The sequence below is a fragment of the Catharus ustulatus genome, chromosome 5 (genome assembly GCF_009819885.2).
Source record: "Catharus ustulatus isolate bCatUst1 chromosome 5, bCatUst1.pri.v2, whole genome shotgun sequence".
In the NCBI taxonomy this organism is placed as follows: domain Eukaryota; kingdom Metazoa; phylum Chordata; class Aves; order Passeriformes; family Turdidae; genus Catharus; species Catharus ustulatus.
Window position 1 is genome coordinate 28,162,784 of NC_046225.1, and position 18,446 is coordinate 28,181,229.

General features: G+C 45.6%; 1 protein-coding gene across 1 annotated transcript; it reads left to right on the plus strand.

The window, feature by feature from the left end:
• Positions 1 to 1,626: 1,626 nt before the first annotated feature.
• Positions 1,627 to 16,736, plus strand: SRP72 (signal recognition particle 72). The gene is made up of 19 exons (XM_033059993.2): positions 1,627 to 1,786; positions 2,784 to 2,904; positions 5,822 to 5,945; positions 6,750 to 6,893; positions 7,688 to 7,799; positions 8,861 to 8,892; positions 9,465 to 9,589; positions 9,683 to 9,740; positions 9,920 to 10,051; positions 10,443 to 10,571; positions 11,047 to 11,119; positions 11,686 to 11,750; positions 12,765 to 12,860; positions 13,318 to 13,421; positions 14,027 to 14,104; positions 14,725 to 14,862; positions 15,139 to 15,176; positions 15,500 to 15,659; positions 16,481 to 16,736. Exons 1-19 carry the CDS (start codon positions 1,687 to 1,689, stop codon positions 16,653 to 16,655), a joined length of 2,004 nt encoding a protein of 667 aa, XP_032915884.1. The 5' UTR covers positions 1,627 to 1,686; the 3' UTR covers positions 16,656 to 16,736.
• Positions 16,737 to 18,446: the final 1,710 nt, after the last annotated feature.

Sequence of the window (18,446 nt, forward strand, 5' to 3'; positions counted from 1 at the left end):
TATGAGTCTGTTACCGATTACTTTTTCATGGTCAGGAACTGTTTTCGCCTTCGTTCCTGAAGACACATGATGCTACTCTCTGGATCACTGGTCATGGAGCTGACTGTGTATGTATTGGTGGTGCATTTTTTGTTTAATTTTGTTAATTGCATTACAGCACTCCCTCCTTGCTTGCACACCAAGTACAAGCAGTATTGCTCTGATTTACAAGGACACTTGAGAGGTATGATCCTTCCATATAATACGCACTGAGATTGTGTTACCATCCTTCTAGAGGGAAAAACTTTGAGTGATACAAATTTTGAATAGCAATCTTGAGTTCTGTATGTTTAATCAAAAATACTCTAATAAAAAGAGTATTTTGTTTAAAGTATTAATTGCTCTTTTTCCTTTCTTTAATGTGGTTTTTACTCCTGTGGAAGAGATTACACCAGACTGCTCACTAGTTCTTTAGAGTATTTTTGGTTTTTTCCTGGGACTGCTTTATAAAGAGGCTCCAGTGTCCAAATTGCATTGAGCTAACTTTGTTGGTCATATCTCACATTGCAGTTTTAAGTGATGCCAGTCTTTTAGCAGAAGAAAGTAATGGGAGGTGGAAAATCCTTTGAGGTGATCAATCACCCCTTCCCTCTCCACACGCACACCTTGGTCAAAACATTGGAAGAGGAGTAGAGTTATTTGGCAATGACTAAGGTGCTACATCTGCAGAGCTCTTTCACAAAAGCAAATTAAATCAGTAGAATCATTGAATATGCTGAGCTGGAAGAGACCCATCAGGATGACTGAGTCCAGCTCCAGTTCCTGTACAGGACCATTCTCAGAATCACACCATGTGCCTGAGAGCACATTGCCAAAAAACTTCTTGAACTCCGCCAGGCTTGGTGCTGTGACCCCTTCCCTGGGGAACCTGTTCCAGTGCATGACCACCCTCTGGGTGAAGAACCTTTTCCTGATACGTAACCTAGACCTTCCCTGACTAAGCTCCATTCTGTTTCCTTGAGTCCTGTCAACCAGAATGAAGAGGTCGGTACTTGCCCCTCCTCTTCCTCTCATGAGGCTGTTGAAGATCACAATGAAGTCTCCCTCTCTCCTCCAGGCTGAACAGACCAAGTAACCTCCAACGCTCTTTAATACGTCTTCCTCTCAAGGCCCTTCACCGTTCTTTGGACGCTGTCTAACAGCTCAATGTCTTTTTTATGTTCTGGCACCCAGAAATGCCCCCAGCACTCGAGTGAGGCCGCCGCAGAGCAGAGTGGGACAATCCCTCCCTCCCCCAGCTGTGCCTAATGCCCCCCAGGACAGGGTCCGTCCTCTTGGCTACCAGGGCACAGTGACTCACATTCAATTGCCATTCACCAGGGCCCCCAGCTCCCTTTCCACAGCACTGCTCTCCAGCATCTCTTTCCCAAGCCTATACACACCATAAGGGTTGCCCAGGTGCAGAACCGGCACTGGCCCCTGTTTCACCTCATAGCCGCAGCGTTGCCCGCAGGAGTAGGAAGTTAGGCACTGAGACAATCACAGTGCACCGGCGCAGGGGCGGCTCCGGGCAAGGCGGAGAGGAGGCACCGGAAAGGGTTGGGCTGCTGGAAGAGAACCAGCGCTGGCAGGGGCGGGGCCCCGTTCGGCACTTCCGCTTCCGTCGCAGCAGCACCACCCCCGCGACGTGTGTCTAGTCCTGGTGCCATGATGGCCGTGGCCGCGGGGGCGGCGGGGCTATGGAGTGAAGTGAACCGCTGCGGCCAAAACGGCGACTTCGCCCGCGCACTCAAGTCCGTCAATAAGAGTGAGTGCGGCGACAGTGCCGCTCCCCGCCCCGCGGGTCTGTGGTCTCTGCGCGTTGGCCGTGTGGCAGGGAGCGGGTGTGTCCGTCCGTAGATTTCATGCTGGGAGCAGGGCTGTGGGCAAAGGCTCCGGGAATCTTACTCTGTTGGGGTAGAGGGAAGAAGGGCAGTCGGGGCCCAGGCTCTGCTGCTGTACCGCGACCGTCGGGTGCTTGCGTTGCATCACGCATCCTTTGTTGTGGGTCGAGCCTTCGGAGTTACTTGTGGGTTTTCCTTCCGTTTTGATCATGGGAGAAGGAAGGCTTTTCCTCCGGGAACTGGAAGAGTGGTGTTTTGCATGTGGACTGACTTGGGAGCAGTAACTTGCTTGAAACGGAGAGTTCACATTGAGATGTGTTGTTTTGGTGGTTTGGCATCCAAAACGGGATTGCAGTATAAGGTACGTTGTGGTTAAAAGTTTTGTCTTTGCTGCTGGTAGGCAGTAGGGATTAATCTCCTGTCCTGGAAAAACTAGCATCCATGAAAAAAATCAAATAGCAAAACCCATGCCTCTCTTCTAGTTTTCCCTCACTGTCATCCACTGGCAGAAAGTTTTAGCATGTAAAGTGATGCCCTGACGAGAGCCACACTGTTCTTCTCTACCAGCTGTTTTCATTCCTGAGTATCCTTTATGTCGCACTGGGGCCTTGACACTGTGTTCTCTGCTTGGAAGTGAAATGCCAAGGAAAGGTTTACCTAGGTGTGTATAACCCCTTTGGTTCAGCTCTTCCAGACATATTAACACAGTCCATGCTTCTGGTAAGTTCAGGATTTATACTGAATTCTTTTATCCCGATGGAGTTTGTTTCATGATCTGAGCCAAAGCAAACCATATCAGGATGCTTTAAGTTGATGTGACCACTCTCTAGGATGGATTTTTGTAGATTTTAGTCTCTTACAAAGCCTGAGTGTATTTGATTATGAGTTAGATTGTTGTGTTGAAACTAGTTTCTCCTCCAGTATTGCAGATCAACAAAGATGATGTGACTGCACTTCAATGTAAAGTAGTGTGTCTTATCCAGAATGGGAACTTCAAGGAAGCCCTTGGTGTAATCAATACCCACACTAAAGTGTTAACCAGGTGAGTTGTGTCTTGCTGTGCTCTACAAAATATGACACTCCTGAGTCCTTGAGAAGCTGCTGCAGCTTCAGTGGAGGCAGCAAAATAAAGACCAGAATATGTTCAGAGACATTGGAGTTGGTCTTCTCAGTGACATATTTATGGGAGGGGGTGAGACAAGGTCTGGTTGAGTTTGAGGCAGTCAAAAATCTTGCTGTTACTGTTGAAGGGATTGTCCCTAACCGAGTTTTCAGCCACCTTCAGGTGCTGATTCTGCTTGTAGATGTGGCTGAGTAGCATGACTGGTACAAGGAAAGGGGACAAATCTCTCCGGGAAGGAAGTGAGAAGGGAGAAACCTTTGTTGGTGGTAGCAAGCTGTTGGCTTTGTTTGGCTGTCTCATAATACGGCTCCTTGGGGTCTTTTGTTTTGCCAGCTTGAAGGAGCTGCCTCAGCTTTTGGGGTGGTGCAAGCCCTTTGTGCATCCTCTCAAAACCAGGACCTTGGAGACAAATTGTGTTTGACAACAAGTCAAGCTTCCCATTTGTGTCCTGAAGATTCTAATTTTGTTTCTTGTAAGGATGCTCTTTATGCAATGACAAGGATGAAAAGTGCTACCCAAGAACTGGCTGGCAGCAAAATTTTTGTATTTCAGATACTGTTCTATTAAGGAACTTCCCAGAAAGGTGTGTTGAAGTTATCAATGTGATGAAACATACAGTAAATTCACGAATACAAGCCGCACTGAGTATAAGCTGCATCTCTGGGTGTTGGCAAATATTTCGGTTTTTGTCCATAAATAAGCCGCACCCGAATGTAAGCCACTCTGTCGTTCGCAGCGAGGACCCGCGTGCAATTAGTAACAGAACCGCGGGAGGGCGGGGTTTACTGGCTGAGCTAAGGCTGTGCAGGCTCGGCCCGCTTGGGGCTGCTGACGGGGCCAGGTGGCCCAGCCCGGTGCTGCCGCTCGGGGCCTCCCGCCGCTGCCACTGGGCTCGGTCACCCCAGGTCGGCGCTGCCCCGCGGTGGCTGGCAGGGACGGAGCTTCCCCCGCTCCTACGGCAGCGGCGGCAGGCGGGGACGGAGCTTTCCCGTGCCTGTGGCGCCGGCGGCGGGCAGGGACGGAGCTTTCCCGCGCCCGTGGCGCCGGCGGCGGGCGCGGACAAAGCACCCCGCCTCCTCCCCGAGCCGCGGCAATGGCTGCGCGAGGCTCCCGTCGGCTCCCCGAGCCGCGACAATGGCGGCGCGCACTTCCCCCCCCCCTCCCCGGGCCGCGGCAATGACTGTGCGGGGCTCCCGTCGGCTCCCGGAGCCGCGGCAATGGCGGCGCCCCCCCCCCGTCCTCCCCGGGCCGCGGCAATGGCGGCGCAGGGCCCCCGTCGGCTCCCCGGGCCGCGGCAATGGCGGCGCACCCCCCCCCACCCCGTCCTCCCCGGGCCGCGGCAATGGCGGCGCAGGGCCCCCCCCTCCTCCCTGAGCCGCGGCAATGGCGGCGTCCCCCCCCCCCGTCGGCTCCCCGAGCCGCGACAATGGCGGCGCCCCCCCCCCCCCCTTCCCCAAACCGCGGCAATGGCGGCGCACCCCTCCCCCGTCCTCCCCTGGGCTGCGGCAGAGGAGGGAAGAAGAGAGTTCTCCCGCCTCTCTCCCCGCCCGCCGTGCTGCCTGCAGGGAGCCAGGGCAACACAGTAACACTGTAACAATCGCGGAATGCCGGCTTTTACTGGCAGGTGCTTGGCTCGGTGCCCTGGCTGGCACGTCTTGGGTTGTAAATGTCAGAAAATTATTCACATATTAGCCGCCCCCGACTATTAGCCGCACTTCCGGGTTTCCACCAAAATTTTTGTCAAATTGCTGCGGCTTGTATTCGTGAAATTACTGTACCTTTGTTTTTGTTTGCATCTGAATAACACGTAATTACCCTTTTCACCAATTCATTATTTCCTGGGACAAAAGGGGTTTAATTTCCATTTTTTTAGCTTATTATTTTATTATGTAGTAATGAGAAGGAGTATTTTTTTTTATTCAACTGGTTGCACAGTTCTTCCTATAATTTCTTTTAGCTCATTCTACTGCCTGTCTGTTTCTATGTCCTGCAGAGCAAGGAAAGTGGTGGTTCTTGGTCTGTCTTGAAGTTTTCCTATCCTGCACTGAGGCTGCTTTGCTTTAATTCTAAATACCATTAATTTCAAACTTCCGTAATACTCAGTTGAACAGAGTTAATTTTAATAGGCAAAGTAAAGCTCATAATAAGTGGCCCCAGGCATGAACTAAAGGAGTTGCTGATTAATTTTCCTTTGGCTTAAGTGGTAACTTGGAGGGTAAGTGGAACATAACATTCAAGGCTCTGCTTCTTTGGGAATGCTTCCCTGCTGGGGAAGCTTGCTTTGAAGCCAATTTTATGTTGGCAAAGCAAACCCTTTTGCTGCAGTTCTGCTGTGATGATATTTCAAAATAGGTTAATGTTACATTTATCTTGGTGTCAGCCTGTGGGACTGTGTTTTATATCTTTTCCCCTGCCTCTCTCTCTGTGAGTCAATTGTCTTTAAAAGTTTACTGTAACAATATTTCATTGCCACATAATGCCTTCTTAAGAAAATGTCATGGAATGAAGTTTGCTACTGTTTTACATTTTAAGCATTTGATTAGCATAATTAGTAGGCGGCCGGAGCAAAGAGGATTTGGAATACAATGTGTGCAGAAATGCCATTAAAAAGGAACCTTTTATTTTGGATGAAGTTTTGATATTACTTCTCTGTTGAACACCAAGTAGATAGAACATACTTTCAGCGCTCAACAGATACATAATTCAGTAATCTGGGATCACATATTTGGGTTTTTGGTATGTAGGGGTCTGACTAATTAGGGCTGGTTATATGTCAGTGAATGCTGTTGAATGGAAACTCTAGTGCATGCTGTCAGCCTTTGTCCTGTCCTTGCAGTGATGTTATTGCCTTTGAGAAGGCCTACTGTGAATACAGGTTGAACCGTATTGAAAGTGCTCTCAAGACCATTCAGAGTGCCAGTCAGCAAACAGACAAACTGAAGGAGCTTTACGGACAAGTGGTAATTACAAGCTTTTCTTCCTGGTGGGAGTTTCATATGCTAGATGCCTTGTGCCTCCTCTAATGGGGAGCAAGTATGGGGACAGAATTTTCTTCTCTGGCTTGAAGGTAAGATCAGGTGTGGTTGCAACTGCTCAAACTTCAGTGGAGCTTCCATTGCCTGTTTCTGGCAACAGAGTCATCATCTTATTCCCACTGAACCAAAGCAATACATTTGTGACTTCCACTCCCTACCTGGGTCTGACCTGGTATTAGCCATCCGGTTGAGGAAGGAAGAGATCTGGTGGGATTTGTTTGTGGTTCAGCCATCTGTTTCCATTAGATACCTGTTCAGGAATAGTTTGTGGGACCTGACATCTCAGGCATTAAAAGTGATGCAGAAAAGAAGTTATACTTTTTCTTCTCATTTTTTTATTGGTTGATCAGAGCAGTTTTGCGAAGAATTGGCTTTCTTCTCTCATCTGCATGAAAGACCATTCATTTAATTTCTTTCTTAGAGACAATCTAATTTTGAGGAAGGCTGTTTTAGGACAAAATTGAGTAAACTAGTGCATTTAAAGAATCTGTTTTAGGAGTAAAAGCTGTGTCATCTTTGTGCAGATAGCTAGTGTCATTGCTTGAGTCCTTTTAAATGTAGTCTATATAGTTTGCCCTTAAAGGTAGATGCAAATGTTAGTAAAATGTTCAGCTATAAAACATATCATGCTCTGCTACCCCTAGTCCATGGGGAGGAAGGAAGGTGGCTGTAGTTACCAACATGCACAGAAAAATAATGTTTTGAGGGCTAATCCCTTTCCTTTCTCAGTTGTACAGACTGGAGCGTTATGACGATTGTCTTGCTGCATACAGGGATCTCATCCGCAACTCCCAGGATGAGTATGAGGAGGAGAGAAAAACCAACCTCTCTGCTGTTGTGGCAGCACAAAGCACGTGGGAGAAGGTGGTGCCAGTAAGTGAGTAGTGTGCCTATGGGTGTAAGAGTGAGAGCCAAGGAATAAAGGATACAGATTGTATTGACATGGTAGATACTGAAAGGTACAGAAATATGTTCCTATCTCATAAAGATTTGTGAGCGTGTTGAAGATTACCAAGTGGTTTTCCCTGCATGGAGGAATAAATGCTGTTATTATGCATATATATAAAAATGAATTATACTTTACCTTCAATTTCTAGAAAGCTTGTACTATTAGATGTCACAGCACAGCAAGAATTAGATCTTTCTGAACCTGCATTAGCAGAACACCTTTGGTGACTACCACTTTTCTCTCTCATTACCCACTTGCCCAGGGCTAAAGCCAGTTGCTCTGATCACCCAGCCATGCTTGGGAATATTTTTGTTAATGAACAGTAAAGATTGTAATGTTCACATTTGTTTAGAAATACTTGTCCTTGGAGGTGTACACAGCATCCTCAGCTTTCTGTTCAGTGCTGTAGATCCACTTTCTAATTCTCTAGAGCAGCAGCTCTTACTTGCCCTCTTGCACCAGCCTAAGTAGTCTGCAGGTTCAGGCTGGAGTTTCCTTGCTGTCTTGTCAGTTGCTTCTGACTTTGTGCACTGTATGGGAAGATCCTTTGTGCTGCAACTTACTTGCCAGTTGTGTGCCCTGTTAAATTTGCTTCTTAAATTTATTTTTCAAGAATTCATTGGAATGTACAGGAAAACTCTTGTTTGTGTCTGTTGCCTGTTAAATCTGTACAGATCAGTTGGTGTTTATGCAATGTTATATTTGTTTTTCATGCTAGGAGGATTTAGGCCTTCGAGAAGCTACCTATGAGCTGTGTTATAACACTGCATGTGCATTGATTGGGCAAGGAAAACTGAATGAAGCAATGAAAAAACTACAAAAAGCAGAAGGTAAAAGCCTAGTGAGGTGAGAGGGAAGCTTTGTGTGGTAGAAGTAGTTATTTACTCTCTGTAGACACAAATCAGAGGAAAAGAGGTTTTGAGAATTTAAAAACTGAGCAGCAGCAGGATTTGTTGTGAAGTCTTTGGGGAAGTGTTCGTCTGCAACTCTTTTCCAGAGCCATGCAGCATGTACCACTTCCTGGCTCTCCTACAGCCTCCTGATTGGTATTCAATAACTGTGTATTTTTTTGAAGCAGAAATGTGAGTGTAATCTCATATGCATGAGATGTGTCATCTATTCTAACTCCTGATTTTGTTAGTATGAGTATGTATTTAAATACATGCTATAAGAATTCAAAATACTTCATGGTATGAATTAGTATAAGCTAGTAAATGAACTTTTTAGCAGAGGATTTCTTTTCTGTGGGGTGAAACGGGGATTTTGTGTGTTTTTAAAAAAAAATGGGGAAAGAAACTAGGAAGGACTAGTTTCAGTCTGAACTAATTGCTCTTGCAGGTAAATAGGTCAGTTCTGTCCCAGTTTTGTTGAAGAAAAACAACAACTGATAAGCATGTGTAATTTGAGTCCATGTCCTTTGATAGTAGTCATTTGGAAGCAAATAATTGATGTTCTGGTGAAGGATGAGAAAGTTAAGAAGTGACTAGTATGGGTACTGAAAACTAACAGAATTGCTGCTCCATAAAGGGTGTTGTAAACTAAATATTGCAGGCTTGCAGTGCTAAACATGCAAGACCAGTAAGCAATTCCAGCTGAGTGATCCCTATGGGAAAGATCAGGAGCTAGGTCTAAGGAATTTTGCTCAGGAGAGAAAATTAGTGTCTGGGAGGGACAGTATCTTTTGTGCCTTTGATATTTCTTCTGCATCACATAGTCTGCTCTCTCATGCTTAATCTCATCCATCATCAGACTGGTAGTCTGCTGTGTCTTTGTAGTACTGCAGAAGTTTCAGGGATACATGAAAAAATTCTATGTTCCCCCATGCTTCTTGCCTAATTTTTTCCCCCTAAAACCTTCTAAATTGTGTTTTTCAATTTGTTTTTCCTTGTAGAGCTGTGCCGCCAGTCACTGTCAGAAGACTCTGTAAGTTCCTGATGTTGTTCTGGAGGGTGTTTGCTTTGCAGCAGCAGGGGCGCAGGTGCAGTCACAAAGCGCAGAGAGCCAGAGGAGAGCTAGAGCTGCTCTGCTCGTACCAGCTTGTGAGGCTGGGGCAGCCCTCTTGGCTGTTGCAGGAGGGCAGCTGACCCTGCAGGGTGTTTGCTGTTGTGTTCCATGCATAGTTGTCTGTTCTGGTGCAGGTAGAAGGGTACAGGTTGTCTGAAACCTCCCTGAGACCTATCCCTGCTAGGGATGAACATGCTGAGTGAGTGATGGCAAACAGGGAATTTGTAACCAATCACTGCAGAGGGGCAGATTGAATGTACAAGTTAAGGTAATCTTCAGATTCCAACTGGAGTAGGTGAAGCTTTCTTTTCATGTAGTTTAACTCAGATATGCTTCTGTTTATGCTGCGGCTACAACCTTCACCTGTGGCAGCTGGGGTACTTTGCTGCTAATACTACCCAGGAATGCTCACAGACATTTGCCAGCAGAATGCTGAAGCTGGAAGAGAGGTGAGATAGCAGCCTTTTACTTTTACTTTGATTTTCCCTCAGGATGTGACAGAGGAAGACATTGAGGCTGAACTGGCTATTATTCATGGTCAGATGGCTTATATCATGCAACTGCAGGGCCATACAGAGGATGCTCTACAGCTCTACAATCAAATAATCAAATTGAAGTAAGAGGATTTTTTGAAAACAAATGCTCAGTCTTCCATCTGTGACAGACTGCTGTTCAGTAACAATATGCTTTCTGCTTTTCTTATCTTCAGGCCAACAGATGTAGGACTCCTTGCTGTCATTGCAAATAATATCATCACAATTAACAAGGTATAGAATTACCTTGCCACTTTCATTGTGGTTACTCAGCTTGCTTCTCTGCTTCTGTGGAGAGAAGGGAGATAATCACTGAAGATATTTTCTTAAACAGTAGTTAAATTGCAGACCCAGGGATATTTTCTTTTTCAAAGAATATAGTGAAATCTTCTCATGATGTACGATTTCCCCAGGACCAAAATGTCTTTGATTCAAAGAAAAAGGTGAAGCTGACTAATGCAGAAGGTGTTGAGCATAAACTCTCCAAGAAGCAGCTCCAGGCCATTGAATTCAACAAAGCTTTGCTTGCAATGTACACTAACCAGGTAGGGGAAACTGGTCTGCAGTAAGTAGCTACAGATTAAATCCACAGGAGTTTGACTGGGCAGAAATAGAGATGCCGCTGTTCTATGTCTGAAGATAGAACCTCTTGGTTTAGGCACATAAGTGAGCAGAAAAATAAAATCATCCCTAAAAGCACAACTGTCTGTTTAGTGCCTTGGATATTGGTGTAGGAAGGATGGTGTGGAGATAACTAGAAGAGGGATTTGGGGATTCTTAGATATATCTGAAGGACCACTAAGAGGACTTCCTGGTTTTGTGTACTCATTTCAGGGGAGTCACCACTAGTATATCTTCTTAGATCTGTTGGTTTCTTAGCCCTGTGTAAGGTGCTCACAGATGTTGAGAAAAGTATGTTCTCTCATTCCATTCCAGGCAGATCAGTGCCGCAAGCTGTCAGCAAGCCTGCAGTCCCAGAGCCCTGAGCATCTGCTCCCTGTGCTTATCCAAGCAGCCCAACTGTGTCGTGAGAAGCAGCATGCAAAGGCTGTAGGGCTTCTGCAGGTAGATTAAGAGAAAGCTGGCCAAGCGCCATATAAACTTTGTGTTCTCCTGTGCTGTTTTCCCTTTGTTTCATTTGGTTTAAATTTCCAGGGGTATTTGACTCCTTATTTTGGTTTGGTTTAACGCTGCTGGAAAGCCTTCACATCCAATTGAACAGTTCCACATTTAAAGAGAAATAGTTCGCTTCCACCTCTGATATTTATGCTTGGGAAGCTGTAGTAGACTTCTAGGATAAGCAGTAGGCTTTGCTGCTCTGCTTACAAGCAGTTTCCAACACCCTTCTTTGGAAGGACTGAGTGACCTGAGACAGAAATCTGAAAGGGCACACTTGGGGATTCTTCTCTCTGTGTGCTGAAGCCTGCCTGTGCTGGAAAACTTCCTTTGGCTTTGTGTGACTCAGCATGACATATGATTCACCAAAGCGGTAGCCTGCTGCCCACACACAAGTTGAATTGTTGTTTCTTCTGACTCTCAGGACTTTGCAGAACAGCACCCTGCCAGTGCAGCTGAGATCAAGCTGACGATGGCCCAGCTAAAAATTGCTCAAGGTATCTAGACCTCCTTTGTTGGGGAAGTGTCTGCACATGACGGTGGTACAAGGGGTAAGAAAACCAGACTTCAGGGCAATCTTTGCTGCAGTCACTATTGTGACAGGGGTGCAGAGCAGAGGTACTTTCAGTCAGGTAATACATGTATTTAGCTATGGCAGGATAATGCTGATAGCTTAATATCTGGATATACAGGCTCCACAGATTGCTGGCAGAAATGCCCACAGTGTCTGTGAATAATAGGTCTGAATCTCTTCTGGGGCAGGATTTTGGGAGCAGTGTAAGGCTCCATAATAGTACCATTCCTGTGCAGTCAGGCAGCACAGACTTGAGCCTGAAGAGAACTCCCTGGTAGCCAAAACCCTTGAATCCTGTACCTTTGCGGGATGTGGCGAGAGCAGAAAGATCCATTTTATTGAGGCATGTCCTTAATTCCTAGAACAGGGAAGATGTTGTGAGAAGGGGAATTGTTCTTTCCGCATTGTTTACCTTTGGTTCAAAGTTCACTGGTGGGATCAGGTGTTGTGATTCCATTCAGAGTGTGTTCTTCCTTGTTCCTCTTCTAGGCAGTGTCACCAAAGCCTGCATGATCCTGAGGAGCATAGAAGAACTGCAGCACAAGCCTGGTATGGTAAGCAAAACTGCATGTGATCTGTGTAAGGTCTTTCCCTTGTAGGAGAATTTTGCACTGCCTGTTCCTTTTTGCCTCTTCCCCTGGGTTACCACTTGACTTGAGTGTCTGCCGGGATTCTGAACCCATCTTCCTTGTCTTGGACAAAGGTGGTATTATTATAACTTGCTTCAGGTAGCCTGAACGTAGCCATAGAAGTACTCTGCCTGTCACAGGGATGCTCTTTGCCTATGTTCCCACTCCCTGGTAATCTCTCAGTCCTTGCATGTTGCATAACTCAGTGCCGACTCTCAGTCCTGCATTTACTTGCATAACATGACTGGAGCAACTGCTGGTTGCTGGTGTGTACTGTTGAGACGTTTTAGAAGCAGCATTTGGACAGCAGGTGTTAAGGGGAAACTGCTGTGTTCCATCCCTGCAGCATCAGCCTGGTCTGCATGTTTATCCATATCTGGTACTCAGAAAAGCTTGATGGCCTTGTAAATGCTCATGTGTTCAGCATAGGCATCTTGAACAGGGGCTCATAGTTGTGGATCTGTAAGTGTGAACGATCAAAATAATTTATAGGGGCAGTTAGCAATAACAGCTCCTTGCCCTGGGTGACCTCTACCTGTGACTGGGATGTTGGCAAACGGATGGTGTCCTTCTAATCTCTTCAGGGCTGATTTCTTTTTTCATAGCTCTTGGGGTAGAGAATGGGGGATGAAAAAGGTTTTCTAATGAAATTGAATCCTGTGATAAGCAAATAAAGTGCCAGGACAGGAAGGATCCTTTTGTGAATGCAATTTTAGGCTTGTACTGTAGGAAAAAGATGATGGGTATGTTCCTTTGGGAGTGACTTGGGTAGGAAGATCTGGCCTGGGTATCCTGCCAGTTACCACAGCTGTTTTTTAGGGATGGCAGAAAGCTCACACTGACTCTGTTTTTTGGAAATCCCATCATTTAACTGCTGAGACTCTGGCTATTGACAATTTGCATTAAGATCTGCTATATACTGCTCTTGAATGTTTGCAGGTGTCTGCATTGGTGACAATGTACAGTCATGAAGAGGATATTGACAGTGCAATTGAAGTCTTCACACAGGCTATCCAGTGGTATCAGCAGCACCAGGCAAGTCAGACCAGAGGAGCTAATGTGCAAGAATCTTTCCTGGATTTTCTAACTCATCCAACTCAGCTTTTCCTGTTGATGCATAGCCCCAGCAGTTATCCAGTTGGGGGTTTGGAGACACATGAGCTCCTGTTTTGTGACCATTTATCAATAATATATTATTTAGGTGTTACAAATAGGGAGCAGCAGCTCCTGTCAGATTAGGAGAGTGGCATCAATGGATGCCTAAATGTAGCAATCAGAACTTTTCCCTGATGGAAAAACATGGTGGAGCAGCAAGCTGCCTTGTCCTGTGCAGTTCTGCTTCATTTCCCAGAGTACAAAGGTAGTCTACTTTCTGCATGATAGGATGGTAACTCAGTTCTCCTTGGCCAAGCTTCAGGGGTATTAAAGCCAGCTAGAGCTGGGCTCCATGCTATGATAATAAGGAACTAATCATGGCTGCTGTGTCTTTCAGCCAAAATCTGCTGTCCATTTGTCACTGATAAGGGAAGCTGCCAACTTCAAACTAAAGCATGGCAGGAAGAAGGAAGCAATCAGCGACTTGGAGGAGCTCTGGAAGTGAGTTGGGTGGTTGCTGAGCAGCAGGTCTCCACCCAGAGTCCTCTGAAAGCTGTCTGATAGCATGCAATGTCTGACTATTTTGATTGACTAGTAGCTGTCCTTTAGAGTAACTTTTGCACAGAGGCTTCAATGCAAGGCTGTATTTTGGAACAAGGGGAGATAATTCATTTGATCTATAGTGATTGTTCCCTTGAAAACCTAATAGACTTATACCAGAAGCCTCTTGTGTGCATTGCTTTGAGGACTGGAATGCAGTTTTTTGTAGTGCTACGTAAACATGGATGTCTAGGTTTTAGTTTCTGTTGTGCACTTAATGGGATCTTTTGTTGGGGGGAGTGTTAACTTGCATTTGCTACTGGGATTTTCCTCTTCTATCGCCTGCTTCATGATACTGTGGAGTTGTCTGCACCTCCCTTTATCCACACCAGTGATTGGTGGTATGCTGTGGAGGAGACAACATACTAACATGTCTGTCCCCGCAGATAGTAACTGTGCTACAGCAGCAATCACGGTGTGGTGTTACCAGTCTTTGGGATAAGTAACACTGGTAACTTGATCCTTTTCTGTTTTGGTTAGTTTTTTTTTTTTTTCCCTCTACAAAGGCAAAACCCAAAAGATGTACATACTCTGGCACAGCTCATCTCTGCCTATTCCCTCGTTGACCCTGAAAAAGCTAAAGTGTATCCTTTTAATGGTGGTGATAAGAGGTGTTGGGGTATTGCTTCCTTGTATTTTAAGCTGTGTGGGGACTTCAAACATGCTCTTACTGGAAGAAAGGCAGGGAACCTCCCTGGAACAGCTACATACTCAGGTCAAGTTGTCTGGAGGTACATTATTTCTCTAATTGGCTTCATTACTGTGATACCTCAGGACCTTTTTATCTTTGGCCTCCTTCTCTTTGAGAATTAATAAGACAAGGTTAAACCAAAAATAAGAGCATGTTCATCTTTTCTGTCAGAATCTTAAACCAGGGGTAGTAATGCACTACTGACATAATATGGCTAAGCTCTTGCTTACCCAAAATCTGGTTTACATACTGCTTTTGTCACCTGAGCTGCTTTCACAGGAAGTTGTTCTCTGTGTCTCCATATTACAGAGGGAAAAATGAGGCAGATGGCAATTAAGCAGCTCACTCCAACTTGTGTAAGAAGCTAGTGAGAGAGATGGAAATAGCCTCATAGGCCTGTCTGGTGTCTGCATTGCTAACAGAATTTATTCAAGATGAGGTTGCCTCTTGCTATCTGGAAGAACATGGGTGTTTATGCTTGCTGGTTTGCATCCCTGAACTCTTCCCTTGCAGTCTTAGCAAACACTTACCTTCCTCAGACACCATGTCACTGAAAGTAGATGTTGATGCGCTGGAGAACTCCCATGGAGCAACATATGTTCGGAAGAAAGCTGGCAAGCTCACTGGAGACAACCAGCAGAAGGAGCAAGGGTAAAGCAGGCTGCTAATTTTTTTATTTCATTTTATTGCTATAGCTCTGGTGCATCCTTCTTTGGGGTGGTTCAAGAACCACACCTGATATGGTGAAGGCATAGCTGTAGAAGGCAGGCTGGTGGAAAGGGAGTCCTTTTACTGCAAGGAGCTTTATACAGCAGCAGACCATATTTCTTAGAGAGATGGGAATGGTTCAGCTTCTTCCAGAGCTAGTTTTTAGTTGACTTGTCTGCTGTGTCTCTGCTATGTCACAATGTGTTGTTTTCCTTTCAGACAAGGGGAAGTGAAGAAAAAGAAGAAGAAAAAGAAGGGTATGTTGTATTTCCTAGCTGTTGACACAGCACAGATCCAGAGAGCTCTGCAGATTCTTTCTTCAAATATCCAGCCTCCAGGTCCCTAGCAGCTAGAGCCCTTTGCTAGGACTGGGTCTCTGGGAACCTGGATATTCATGATAGCTTCTTCGGTTGGGGCATTTTTTCCTCAGAAGTGAGAGCAACAGAGCAGCACCCTGATAGGATTATGTAGTTGCTGGTCTCTTTGCGCTGCCCAGCTACTGACATCCCGTGCATGTCCCTTGGTGATGCCTCTAGTGTGTTGACCCCAATCTCATTTCCTGGCACTGGATGTTCTGCAGGAAAGCTGCCAAAGAACTATGACCCCAAGGTGACTCCCGACCCTGAGCGGTGGCTTCCAATGCGAGAGCGGTCCTACTACCGTGGACGGAAAAAGGGCAAGAAGAAGGATCAGGTTGGCAAGGGGACTCAGGGTTCAACCACAACTGGCTCCTCTGAACTGTAAGTACCTGTTTTGTAAGGATTGATGCAGGGATTCATTCCTGGGCAGCTGGGAGGGCTGTGTTTGTGCTGCTCTGCTGCAGCTCTGTCACTGCACCAACTGTGAGTAGCACAAGTGACATTTTTGTTGCTTGAACCTGCTAACAGCTGCTCTCCCTGGAGATCCCTATAGGTTCTTGGAAACCAGTGTGATAGGATAGGCATGCTTGAAGGTACCAAGGTGCAAATAAAATTCTCATAGTCTTTTAATGCACTTTTCCTTTGGCGATGAGATGAATTTTGCATGCTTTCTCTTGAGCAATTTGCTTTCAACAGTTTTGGCAGCTGCAGAAGCATTAGCCATGCAGTACAGAAATCACTGTACTTCCTTCTAAGCTGACACTGATTATTTGAGCTGGAATCAAGAATTACCATTATGTATGAAGGCTGACAGCAAGATAGTGTCTTACTAGCATCTGAGAGGAAGCATGCTGGGTTTGCACTGCCTAGGAGTGGGACCTGAAAGTCTTCTTGTGTGTTGCATGAGCTGTCACATGTCTGTAAGTTAGCCTTGCTTTCATTATCAGGGACTTACACCATCTAGTGAACGTCAGTTAGGAGATGATTGCTGCCCTTTGAGGTGCATTCCCATTCTCCATCAGCTCCTGCATGTTGAAGCCTAATTAAGATGTCCTTGCATAAGTGCCCTCATACATAATGCTTGCTACCTAATGGGGCAGCTGCTGCTTTTCACTGTCAACTCTTTGCATTAGTACCACATAATCACATCTTGCAGGTGGTTATGAACCCACATGGTGTCTTTTTCTCTTGTCTTCCTACAGGGATGCCAGCAGAACTGCCAGCAGCCCACCTACCTCCCCTCGGCCCAGCAGTGGGGCAGCTGTATCGGCTACAAGTAATGTCATCCCTCCCAGGCACCAAAAACCTGCAGGTGCTCCAGCCACCAAGAAGAAACAGCAGCAGAAAAAGAAGAAAGGGGCTAAAGGAGGGTGGTAAAAAGCAGGATATGTAACCTCCCTCTTTCAATACATGATGATGATTGCAGAATAAAGATCAAAAGCAAGTGCTAGTAAAAGACTCTTGGCATCTGGATCTCTGTCCTACCTGCCAGTGGTCTGGGGGGAGATGGGCTAGTATAGATGCCATGATGTGTCTGCTCACCAAGTTCCCTTCCTTACATTTGCCCCCACTGTGACTTGGGTTGTTGCCATCGAAGTCAAACATAGCCCCCAAGAAGAAATCTGTTTCCGTGTTGCTAGTCATTTAAGAGATATGGGATAATCAAGAATTTCTTGAAATGTAGTTTCATGCTCCCCTTGTATATGTCAATTTAGGCCTTTAAATTTATCCATGCATCATGCAAGCATTGTCTTCTAAGTCAGTCATTGACCATCAAAGAGCAAAGCCACAAAACATCTTAGAAAGAAAACAACATCTAGGCTTTATAATACAGGATAAGAGAAGCTGAAGGGGGAGACTGTTAGGAGAAAGCATGGTGAAGGGTATGGCAGCAGATTCAGTGTCTCATTTTCTGCAAGCCAGCTGCCGTATTTTAAAGGGCTTGACAAAACAAAGGTGAGCAAAATGTGTGTGGTTCTCTCAAGTGCACTTCCTCCTCCTTTAGCCTTGATCCTATGTTTCTACAAGTCTTAGGTCCTGGGTTTATGAAAATAGAGTGGTACAGCAGCAGGTCAGCTTAAGCTCGGTGACTCTGGAGAGTGGCCCAGAACAACAGAAATCCCAAAGAAATTGCATATTTGAGACTATAAGTGCCTACCCTGCATGCACCTTGCACCCAATGGTTATTTTTGGTCTGGATCTTTAACACCTTACTGAGGTGCTTCTCTGTGTCTGTGCAGGAAGGCTGCTGATAGTTCTTGTTGCAGCTTTGCTGACAGTTGTCTCCTTATCTTCTGGTGTACCTGCTTGCTGGCAGAGCATAGGAAACTGAAAAAGCCCAAGAGTTAGGATAAACACATTTATCAACAATGAAAGCAACAGTGTGTTATCAATATTCTTCCTGTACTAAAGACAAAACACAGCAATATACCAACTACTAGGAAAATTACTAAGAAAACTATTTTCAGCTATGGAGGTATAAGTTCATGGTTTGCTGCCTGAGGCTTCAGCAAATCCAGCTACTCAGAATGAGGAAGTAAAGCTAACCAAACAGCATATGAAATCATACAGAATTATAACTATGTATCTCATTCTGCTGAAAACTTACTCATGCTAAACTACTGTCTCTCAACACATGTGTTGAAACTTCTGGTTTGATCTGAATGTAGCCAAAACGTTTTTCCAGACATGGACTGTCAGTGGGTAGAAATGGTGCAAAGGCTTTTGTCTCTGAAAGAGTTTAAATAAAACAAAGGCCTTAAAAGGCAGGGATCAAGGGACATTACAAGTTACTGTGGTTTAAGAAATAACTCCTGAGTCTCCAAGGAGAAAAAATCTACTATGCAGAATCCATTTTTTTTACTTTGCCTGTACAGTGGGAGTATCTGAGAAGGGGGCTGAAATGTGTTCTCTGAGAGAGACGAAGGAACAGAGCATAGAGAAAGAAAAGTTGTATGAATGGCTGGCAGGCACGTGCTGCCCAACTGAGTGCTGAACAAAGAGTGGTGTTTTAAATTCATTCCCTGGGCGATGTGCCTCTGCTTAGGCAGCAGCTGGTGACTCCGGAGAGAGAGCACTGTCCTGGAACAATCCTGTTGGAGGGAAGATAGTGGAGGACAACGCAGCTCTGTTCTTCAGGCGTCTTCTCTGTCAAACCTAGCACAAGCT